Raw genomic sequence first — 12084 nt, 5'->3', positions numbered from 1 at the left:
TGAACTATATACTTCTGTTGCTTATTATAGCGTCAACCTTCAGTGGTTCCATGGCGTTTTTTATGGAGTCTGGTTTCACTTAGAAGAATTAAATGTCATTGTGTTTGTTTCTCTTAGATATTCTAGTGCAAATTGCTGCCTCGTTGCATGACTTTTAAGTTTGTGTAAGTGTCTGCTGCTCTGTGCTATTTACGTCTGAGTTCCTAATGTTTAAATAGAAATTCTTTTATTGTGATATTTTACATCTCCAGCCATTTATTGAGGTTTCCCAATCACACAGCGTTTGTTCTCCCTCGCCAGGGACCCTCCCTCTTTCCAGGCCTGCTTTAATTTGCATACTTTTGTTTTTTGACATTCACATGAGAAGAAGGGATAGCTCAGAGTATTGCTATCAAATTCTGTATCATTCCATCATTTAGATTAGAGTATCTATGCATACAATATTCAATGCCACTGATATTATTCCTCACAAAGAGGTAGAATTTAACTTAATATAGACAGACACAAATTATTTTCTTCATGCTTTTATACATTGTATCATTTTGTCTTATTGGCGTTGAGCAAAGATATAATTTTTTGTAAAAGTTGCTTTATAGTAGATTTTCTGCACTTGTATGCATCCATTTCATCAAAGACTAATAAATTATATGCTTCATCAACATGCACAAGACACAAAGGACCTGATTTGTCAAGGCATAATCCCTCTTGACCGGAACTGGGCCATACGCAACTAAACGCAGCAACGTTCACTGAATCTACGTACGCAAAGGACACTTATGCTGCAGCCTAAGATTTCTGGGAGTGAATGGGGCGTTCAACCATAGTCAATGCACAGCAAGGGCGTTCCAAACTCGAGTGCACGCAGCCAGGTCTGGATTAAGCTTTGATCATCTCAGAGTTACTTGTTTGTGTGCCCTATGTTTTGCTCCAGCTACAGGGCTAGCCTAAGTCCTGAGCACTAGCGATGACAGTCTTGTATGCATGCTATAACATGCAAGAGCTACTGTAAACATTTATTGTCAGTAGACATTAAGATCATCCTATTAAATGTATTTCATGGGGAAAAAATATTTTTATATATATATATATATATATATATATATATATATATTATTTTTTTTGTTAACCATTTTGTCATTAATGCTTATATCATTAACAGATAAACTATTAGTTCAATAGTTTTTCTCTGTGCGTTCTTTTGCAAATGTATATTCCACATAGGCATTGAACTCTGCCAAAGTCATCAGCGCATGTATCTTCAGTTCTGTTCATTGTTGAATTCGGGAGTACACAGAGACGATTTACGTGCATTTTTAAATAAACGCACGTTGTGCTCAGTATGCGTGCCTTGATGAATTAGGCCCAATATGTTCCTCAGCATTATGAACCTCATTTAAAAAGCGAAACGTACCCAAGGCACAACACAATACTGTCTCTGGAAGTGTCACATGCCTCATTTTGCGCAAGTGCACCTAGAATTTTGCCAAAGCGCATAGGTTTACAGAAAAAGTTGTTGGTGTTTGCAAGGAGAAAGATAGTGTCACTTGCAAAGGGGAAATATTAGGCAAAGTGAAGGCGTTACTTGCAAAGAACAGTGAAGGTGTAGCAGTATTCCTAGTTTTTCAAAAGGTTTGAAAACAAAATTTTTTAAATTAAGGAGCAAACTTATTGAAATGAGGTAAAGATGGGGAGGGGTTGCATTTATATATGTTGCTTGCTGTGCAAAGAGGCACATAACCATTTTTATTCTGCAAAAGGACTTGGGGCAGAGAATGGGTCTTATCATAAACTTTTAATGAGACATATTTTGCACCTTATAGTTGCAGTTTAGCTGAGAAACGCATTTCTAGTGTAATACAAAGCTTTGAACACACAAAAATGCCACAGATTTGATTTTCTCTCGCTCTCATGATTCATAGAAACCATAAATGGGAATAAACCAAGCAGTATTTTAGAAGACAAGCAGAAAAGTTTTATTTCTTGAAAGTAGTGGTCCTACAGTGGTAAGAAGTTGGATTTTGATGTGACATTTACACAGTGTATTTCAGAATTCAGATGTCTTGTGATCAGTGCTGCAGTTTTTGTAAAACAAACTGTCATCATTGAAAACTGTACCTTTTATATATCTGCAGTACTGCAAATTCATTATGGACAAAGGGTCTGAAATCAATAATATATGGGCCTATGTTAGCTACAGTTAAAAAAAAAAAAATCAAAGTAACAAAAAGCATTCATCTAGATCTCTGCATGTCTTCTTGAGCTGTGAGTGCTAGATGTACTGAAGGATAATTTGATGCTATATTTGGTGATGTCTCCGTATGTGCTCAGCAGCTGCAGTTTTTGTGTGATTCTGACAATTAGTTTCTTCTCTCATCTACTATTTTGTTCGCTGTGAGTAAGGTGTGGATTCCCCACCCCAGTTCCAGTACAATTTTAGCAGAAAATTGGTGGAAGACATCTTAAATTAGGTAGCCAGTACCAGTTGTGGCATTTCAACACCTCATGCCAACTGAGCCTCGCCTATGTATAATCCATTTTTCCCTCTACTTCCTCCATCCATTGACAGACAGAGGCAGCACAGTCAGTGTTATATTCACCTCCAGTACTTGAACCAAATAACACAGCCAGAGTCTATTCCTGCACTGTGGCTTTAAAGAGCAGTGAGAAGTCACACATCACCACCAAAAGTAGGAGCTTCCACATAGATACCAGAGAGTCTACTTTGCTCTACTTACCATTGTTACCAGTTCTCCAAAGCTTCCTTAAGACCGCTACTGAATATGTCCAACACTTCAGACAGGTGAACTCTTTTTTCCCTATACAACCCTTAACTGGTGGAAGTGGGGATGTATACAGTAGTATGCCATACCGTCACTGCTCCTGCTGCCTTCATTGTAGAACTATCAAATTCCATTCACTTGCATTACCATTACATTTTTCATACCGCTACTTCTAAATTTCCATACCGCCCCTTCTAAATTTCTACTTCCACCACTGACCCTTTACACTTAAACATAATCTTTTCATGAGGTACAACGTAGACTAGGCCATCAAGAATTTTGCCAGTTCATTTCCTTCTGTAGTTTTTAATAACCACAGCTGAGGCAGTTCCTCTCCTGGACCCAGCCCTCATTACGAGCATCCTGATGACATTGACAATGATGTCAGTCTAGCGATTTCTGAGTAGTAAGATCATTATCAAAAGCATGTATGACAATAACTAAGGCACCTCATCTACTGGAAGCTTCCTTCAACTATAGAGTAATATATGTCGAATTTAATCATCACATTCCTGTGCTCCTTAAGGCCTAAGCCTTTCTCTCTTAAATTACCAATATATGAAACAGTGCCTGATAATCCAGATGGTCTGCTTTGGCACCTATGCAATAACTAAAACATGGGTTCCATGTATAATTTGTAGGCATTAGTGTGACGCCATCCTCCAACAAACATATGCATTTAAACAATGGTTTATGTGTATGTATGTTAGGGAATTTAGAATGTATGTATGTTAGGGAATTTAGAATGTAAGCTCCAATGGGGCAGGGCCTGATGTGAATGAATTCTCTCTACAGCGCTGCGGAATCAGTGGCGTTATATAAATAAATGGTGATGATGATGAATGGTCCTAACTCCAGCAAATAATTTAAACATTCCAGCAAAAGAAAAGCATATTTGCATAATATGTCTTTATGCCTGCAGCATACCTGGACAAGAGCTCTTACAATCTCCACCAGCCTGGTCTTATGTGTTTTGTTTGTTTTGTCAGTGTTAATAGGGAGACTCTGTAAAACACCTGTCCCCACTTAGCACAACTCCTGCCCAATAATCACCCCAACAGCTCATTCCAGCCACACACCTCTACTTAACGTTTCCCACACACAAACACTCTTACCTTACCCCAGCTGCCAATACCTCATCAATCCACCACACACATCCCCCAAAGCCCCACACTCTTTCCCCTTCCCCTCACCTCCCCATAGATTCACTCCTGTTCTCAATCCTCCTCTATACTTTCATACACACTTACCTAAGCCTCCACCCCCATTGGTCCTACTGCCCCCCCCCCCCTTCCTTTATCTCTAGATATTTTTTTTTTTAACTTTTTATTAGAAACATCTTTTCCCATAGAAAATGCATTACAGAATCTCGAGAGGTTAAACAGAAATAAATAACACATGTTTACATACAACAGGTTCTCTCGCACTTGGGAGATAAATGTATATTTATCTATCTAATATTGCAAAGATGTTATTTTAACTTTTCAAGTTTGAAGGGTATAAAAAAGGAGGGGGGTATACAGGGACCAAAGGGAGGGACGGGGGGGGGGGGGGGGGTGTAAGTGATTCACGCATCCAGTAAGAGAACAAGTATGTTTGCTTAGGAATATCTTTCCACTAGAACTGAAGTGGAGATTGATTGTGATACATGGCCCATGGGGTCCAAGTTTTGTAGAAGGAGACGGAGGAGCCCCTCAGCACACTAGTAATGTGCTCCATTTGGTAAGTGTGCCAGATCCGACTGCAGACCATCTGGAGTGTTGGTGGTGTGGAGCTTTTCCAAGAGGCCGCTATTTGACAAGTGGCAGCACTGATGATGTGCCTAAAGAGTTTGTGAGCAGATCTAGTAAGGTCTGGAATGGGTAGTGGCAGTAAGATGTGCTTAGGGTCAGGTGGTATGTGGGCATTTAGGATTGTTGAGGCTAGAGCAAGAACTGCTGCCCAGTATGAGCGGATCCCCGGACAGTCCCACCATATATGCATGAATGTTCCCGTCTGACCACAGTTTCTCCAACAATCAGCGCTGGTCTGTGGGTATATTTTTTGTAATCTCGAGGGGACATAATACCATCTGTGCAACAGTTTGTTAGCATTTTCTTTAATGCGGACATTTATAGAACAGTGAGCCGTACCATCAAATACATCCGACCATTCTTCCTCATCCAGTACAGTCCCCAGGTCAGCCTCCCACTGCGCCTGAAAGCGATCCTTAACAGGCGGAGTGACAGGAAGTAAAGTATTATATAGAATAGAGATGAGACCTTTGGAGGCTGGGCCCAAAAGACATAGATTCTCAAATGTGGTGGATGGCCTGGAAGAGAGTTGAGCCTTGACTGTTTGGTGGTAGTGCCTAATCTGAAGATACTGATGGAACTGTCTCGGAGCAAAGCCACACTGTTCAACTAACTCTGAGAATTGTGGAAATAATGCTGTTCTGGTTATATGATTGAGTAACAGCAGCTTGCCTTCACCTGCCCATTTCATATACATAGAGCGAGATAATCCGGGCGTAAAGGCTGGGTTAGACCACAAAGGTACTAGAATCGAAGGGGTAGGAGAGAGGGAAGCTAAGCGATTGCATCTAGACCAAATTGATAAAGACAGGGCCAGAACTGGATGGGCTCGGACAGAGACTGGGCGCTGTGTAGCTGGTAGCCATAGTACAGAGCAGATCGGTGGGCCACCCAGTATGTCCGACTCTATGTCCACCCATATCCTAGTTCCAGGGGGAGAGTGCCATTGTACACACTGAGCCAGCCTCGCAGCATAATAGTAATTGTGGATGCTAGGGATGCCAAGACCACCCGCAGCGGGAGAGCGCTGTAGAATGCGAGCAGATATCCTGGGTCTCTTGTTCGACCATATAAATCTCTAGATATTTTTAATAACAGCTTAGTACACTTATTACTCCATACAAAACCTTTAATCACAATTACATTATCTGGAGCTACACTGGATGTTTAACCTATTTCTTGACTCGTTATTACCTCTTAAACACCCAGCTCTGAAAACCAAGAACTACAAGAGTCACCTCTATGGACCACACTCAGCTCTCCACACCTATCCAATCCGACCACAGCTCTTGTACAAAACGACAGCATCCTTAACACTAGCCGTGCTCTACGGCTATGGACAGATAAGCTTGGGGTAAATGTATTAACGTCCGGATTCTTGAACTCCCGTGAGTTTGGCGTCTTCAGCGCTTAAATTTAAAGCGGCGCTGCCTTGTAAAGGGAAGTTTCCCTTTACAAGGCAGCGCCACTTTAAATTTAAGCGCTGAAGACGCGCGGGAGTTCAAGAATCTGGACGTTAATACATTTACCCCAAGGTGTTATGAGGGGCAGGGAATTGGAATTCTGAGCTACAAAGATGAATTAATATTTACAATGTTGTGTTGTAAACAGCATATTAATGTTTTGTTGAAAACTGTCATTATTGAAAACTGTGCCTTTATATTATTTGCAACACTGTGACATTAGTGTGGGTGTAGGGTAAGAAATTAGGATAATATAGTCAGCTGCAATAGCAAAAATCAAAGTAAAAAAAAAAAGTCTTATCTACATCTCTTTGTGTCATCTTGGGATGTGAGAGCTATCTGTACTGAAGAATAATTTGATGCTATATTTGGTGATGGCCCCAGCTGCAGTTTTTGTGCGATTCTGACGATTAGGAGAATGTTCCCTTTATCATCTGCTTTTTTGTTCCCTCTCTGTTACTGTCACAAGACATGAAAACTTCATCACGCGAAAAACCAATAGAACATTTTTATTTTAGGAAAGTGGTCTTGTAGCATCTTTAAAAAAAAAAAAACACAATAAATGTAAAAACATTCTCTCTTCTTGCTAATCCAGAGCAGAGTCAACCAGTAGCTCTTGATTGAAGCAGATTTATTCCCTTATGTTTGCGGTTCTTTTTAAAATAACTGTTGTTTGAACCAGTCAACATGAAAACAATTAGAAACATAAGCATGTTTTCCATTTGAAACCCCATTGCTGTTTCCTTATTTATTTTCTGAACAGTGGTTATAAACCTTTGTTTTGAGTAATGCAGACAAGGAAAAAACTCAATGAAAAGACCTCTTCTGGCTTTAGCTGTTTACTTGTGGAAGCCCAGACAGTAGCAATGCATGTCCTCAGCACCCAATTAGAACAGTAAAGTAAATACTGTTGTGGTCATTTACAAAGAGTCCAGATGGGCATGGGAGAAGACCTTCTGTCCTAGTGCACATCAAGGTGTATGCCTCCTTTGAACTGCTTTGATCATTTTGCTTCAGTTGATCAAAGTGTGCTGGTGGGTCATTAGTTTAAGGATTTTTTGGAAGGAGAAAGGGGAAGATCCAATCTGGACTACAATGGTTCAAAAAAGAAGAGAAGATGATTTTATTTTCCAATTAAAAACTAAAAAGAATCAAGAAAAGAACATATTTCTAAATATTATTATTATCATTATTGTTGTTGATGTAAAGAAGGCTTTGTGTAATTTTTTTTTTTTTAATCGATTTTAAAATTGTGTATTTGTCTTTATTTTTTTTACTGTCATGGTAACGGCCCGGAGTCTAGGCAGTGGCGGATATAGGGGTGGCGGGAGGGGGCGATCGGTGCAATCGCCCCCCCAGCAGTACAAGTCCTTTAAATTTAAGTCCAAGACGCCGATCAAAATGGGTGGAAGGGATGGGACCAATCGTGGGTGGTGGGTGGGGTTTTCCGCAGCCAGCCAATCAGAATAAAGGAGGGGCGTGATTATGAAAAATTGCCCCCCCTAAAAATTACGTCTAGGTCTGCCCCTGAGTCTAGGAGACCCATATCTATAATTTTGGAATAACTGGGGTGTCAAAGCTGCCACTCCAGAGGGTAAATTTATCAAGCTGTGGGTTTGAAAATGGGGAGATGTTGCCTATAGCTACCAATTAGATTCTAGCTGTAATTTTGTAAAATGTACTAAATAAATGATAACCGCATCTTGATAAATTTACCCCCAGGAGTCCCAATCTTGTTAATTACCATTACCCCATAGCCAAGGGGCTTCATGAAAGGCCCCATTGCTTTCTACTGTGGCGGTGGTTACGTCTGGGAGGGGTAGCAGGAATGAATGTGCATGGCAAGAACCAACCCTGAAATGTGTTCATCATCATCAGCAGCAGTAGATATTTATATAGTGCCACTAATTCCGCAGCGCTGTACATAGAACTCACTCACAATCATCCCTGTCTCAATAGAGCTTACAGTCTAAATTCCCTAACATACACACACAATGACCAAGAGCGACAAAGGTCAATTTATTAGCAGACAATTAACCTACTAGTATGCTTTTGGAGTATGGGAGGAAACCGGAGCACCTGAAGGAAACCCACGGAAGCACGGGGAGAACATATATGTGCCCCAGGGGAATCTAGGAGGCCCAAATCAGGGTTTTTGCACTTTCTAAATTACAGCCACTATGGTCTATTCTTGTAAATAGAGAATAGTGCCCTATAATAGTACAATGATATATTAAATGTTTTCCTATCTCAGCTTTATTGATTTGGAATTGCTATTTGTGCAGGACTCGCCTAGTGATGTCCATTGCTACTCTCACTCAATTAGCCTGACACAGCAAATGGAGATAGAGAACGCTATTAGCTAGTTAGTAGGAATATAGAATCCTAATATTTTACAGCCCTGTAAAAACGACGAGCAATAAAGATCGAGATAGCTTCAATGATAGCTCCAACTTCAGTTGGATATCATACAAACATTTGTTCAAAAGACATGGGTCCAACTAATGGCAACAAACTTGGTAATGGAATTTAATGTTTAAATAGTAAGATCTAGCTAAATTGGCCACACATTTATGTATGTTGGAAATTTTTAGTGCACATATCGATAGCAAGAAGACCTTTATTTCACTCATAAGGACGAGAGGCAAAATGTAGCCAGGCCTATATTATTATTTAAAGCTTCAAGGCCAACAGAAAAAACGACCTTCATTAATTATTTTATATCCTTTTTTCCTTCTCAGGTGTTAAGTGAAGAAAGAAAATCATTTTGTTTCAACATTAACATTGAATGTCAACATGAGTCAGAACATTGATACCTGGAGATTGGTGAATGTTAAAGAGCATACCTGGTACCAACACAGCACTATGTACAGAAAAACTTTCCAGAGCCGCTTTATGCAGAAAGATGGTAGTTGTAATGTCTACTTCAAGAGCATCCTCGGTGAGTGGGAGAGCTATGTTCTTGACATCTTCACCACATTGGTTGATATCAAGTGGCGTCACATGCTGATCATATTCTCACTATCGTATATACTATCATGGCTGTTGTTTGGTCTCCTTTTCTGGATCATAGCTTTGCTGCATGGAGATCTAAGCAATATGGAAATAACTCCTTGCATTGACAATGTTCATACATTTGCAGGGGCATTTTTATTCTCACTGGAAACACAGACAACCATTGGCTATGGGAGCCGTTGTGTGACAGAGGAGTGCTCTATGGCCATTATATTGGTGACTCTGCAATCAGTGTTTAGCTGCATCATAGACACATTCATTATAGGTGCTGCGATGGCAAAGATGGCAACAGCCCGGAAAAGGGCACAAACTATACGCTTCAGTTACTTTGCGCTTGTAGGTGTGAGAGATGGTAAACTGTGCCTCATGTGGCGTATTGGTGACTTCCGACCACACCATGTAGTTGAAGGAAATGTAAGAGCCCAACTTTTACGTTATAATGAAGACCATGAGAAAGGGATCACTATGGAGTACAAAGATCTAACATTGGTCAATGACCAAATAATATTGGTCACTCCGATCACTGTTGTCCATGTTATTGACAAAGATAGCCCATTATATGCTCTGGATCGTAAGGCATTGGCATCAGACAGATTTGAAATCTTGGTTACATTTATATACACAGGTGACTCCACCGGAACATCCCACCAGTCTCGAACATCATATTTACCCCGTGAAATTCTTTGGGGATTCAGATTCAACAATATTTTGCAAGCAAAGAAAAAATATTATAAAGTGGATTGTGAGCAGTTTGAGGAAATGACAGAATACTATGCTCCTTTCTGCAGTGCAAAGCAGCTGGACATTAATTCCATGCCGGCGAGTCCATCCACTAGCTCAGTGCCCAATGGTTTATCCAATGTTGTGTTTTCAAAACCTATGCTTAATGTTTTACCCAGCGTAGAGTCTACAAGCTCCATAACCAATGTCTTATACAGTGCACCACCTGCAACCTCGATGCCCAATGACTTTCTTAATTTAGCATCCACAAGCTTAGTGCCCAATGGCTTATCCAATATGTCACAAAGCATGACTACTGTGTCATCACTCGGGACTGCAGACAGCAGTGACGAAGCCCATGGAGAACACAGCACAGCTACAGAGGACACAGAGGAAATGTTTCACCAAAAAGTTTTTAAGACTCTGAGCAAAATGTCACTAGAATCCTAAAACAGAAGCACTGTTGATTACTTTATAGTGTAACAAATCACGCTTCGTATAAAGATGGTTTCTCACTTAGCATCGTGTAGCAAAGCATAAGTAAGTTAGCCATGGAACATTTAACTGCCATAGTATTTCTCTATGCACAGCGAAAGCATCTGTAACATGCAAAACAAAATATACTCTGCTTTTTTAACTCAATAGATTTTTATTAATATTTTCAAGGAAGGAAGGATACAAAACAGAAAAAGGGGGAAGTATGGTCTTCTTTCAAGTTGAAAATCAAATATTACAAAGGATGGCAACACTATTTCAGCTATCTTATAATGAAAGTGTTGCAATATTTCTGACCATATTTTAAAGACATTTCTATTTGCTTACCTTAATAAAATAAATGACTAGTAAATGCTAGATGGAGTTAATTGCTTGCAAAGGAAAAAGCAGTAGAGAACAATACAGGATATTTTAAGCACGTGACCTTGGGTGTTCAGTAGATTATGTATAACCAAGATGTGTTTGTGTATTTATTTATCATGAAGATCAAGCTTGTTTAACACATTTCATATATATTACTTGCTCAGATCTTTGAACGCACCCCATACTTCCTTTTAGGTCACTGATGAGGTAAAACACTGAAAGAAAGCTATTCCCATGTATTATGTTACTTTGGGTATACTCGTAGCCTTAATTATGAGAAATTAAGCAGTGTAAGAGTTTGAGTGATAAAACTGTACTGCCCTGCCAAAATGGGGACATATGGGAAGCCTAGTTATATATAGCCTATTATATTATTTTTACTTTAAGTGTAAAATCACTCACATTATTTATAAATCTAAGATAGAAAGTAATATGCACTGGCCTCGTAGAAATACAAAGTGAGATCCTAAGGAGCCACTGGTAAAAAGAATTATTGATCATTTACAATCTATATACACAGATGTACATAATCTTCTTGTTTCAGAAGGTGCATTTTTACCTTTTTACTGTATGCAAATTGTGTTGTTACTATTCACATAAGTAGATTAAATGTACTTTCTTTTTTTTTTACTGGTGGAGTATTTGGTTACTTAAAGGGCAGGAGGACAATTTTCCAAAGGGATGCTGTTGGTATGTTAGTATGGCTGTAGCATAAAGATGGAAGAGGCACATGCAATGCTACCTTCAGTACACAAACAGAACACAGGCACTGTATACCCCAAGGGTTTTTCTACAAAGCTCGATGAGAGGATAAAACAGCATGCTAGGATTTCCTGTAAGAAGGACATGATTGCTGGCTTATAATATATTGCTGCCTCTGTAAAGCTTTTAAGTGATAACCTGGTACTGTAAATGTGAATGGATGCTTATGTATGATTGCTGCTTAGTAGCAGTAAACATTTCTTGCTCTTCAATGCTACAGGGTTCGCAAGGTGTAACTTTGCCCTAGATCCTTGATTCCATTTTTGTACAAGCATAAACATTAATAGTAGTCAGTTCATATGGGTGATGGGTGAAAAGATGTGGGTTAGAATTAGAGATGGGCAGGCTCGGTTCCCCGAGATCCGAACCCGCCCGAACTTTGCCTATCCGAGTACCAAGCCGACGGTACTCTCCCACCCATTCGGAATCGAAAATCGAGGCAAAACGTCATTGTGACCTCGTCTGATCTCGGGGCTCGGTTCTCATGATATTTGAAATGCATAAATACCCACCTACACAGCAATCCATCGCCATTTGACAGAGGGAGAGAGCAGGGTTAGGTCACAGGCAGAATTAGAGCAGGGACAGAGCAATTATTGTATACCTTATTCTTTCAATTATTATTGAAATTCTGCTACCAATTCTTCTAGCAATTGTTAGAGCAGGAAGAGAGGAGGATAGAGGAGGCATTTT

The 12084-nt window shown here is 39.8% G+C and overlaps 1 protein-coding gene across 6 annotated transcripts in view; it reads left to right on the top strand.

Annotated features, from left to right (window-relative positions):
• The window catches only part of KCNJ16 (potassium inwardly rectifying channel subfamily J member 16), a 59579-nt gene extending 48890 nt beyond the window's left edge, over nucleotides 1–10689 (top strand). For all 6 annotated transcript variants that reach the window (XM_075216864.1, XM_075216866.1, XM_075216868.1 and 3 more), the window contains exon 2: nucleotides 8778–10689. In XM_075216864.1, coding sequence (XP_075072965.1) covers nucleotides 8833–10221 — 1389 coding nt within the window. In that variant the 5' untranslated portion in view covers nucleotides 8778–8832 and the 3' untranslated portion in view covers nucleotides 10222–10689. The remainder of the gene's footprint in view (nucleotides 1–8777) is intronic.
• Nucleotides 10690–12084: the final 1395 nt, after the last annotated feature.

Source organism: Mixophyes fleayi, chromosome 6 (assembly GCF_038048845.1).
Source record: "Mixophyes fleayi isolate aMixFle1 chromosome 6, aMixFle1.hap1, whole genome shotgun sequence".
NCBI classification, from domain to species: Eukaryota; Metazoa; Chordata; class Amphibia; order Anura; family Limnodynastidae; genus Mixophyes; species Mixophyes fleayi.
The sequence above is the reverse complement of the archived record's forward strand: the minus strand, read 5'-3'. Positions and strand labels throughout refer to the sequence as shown.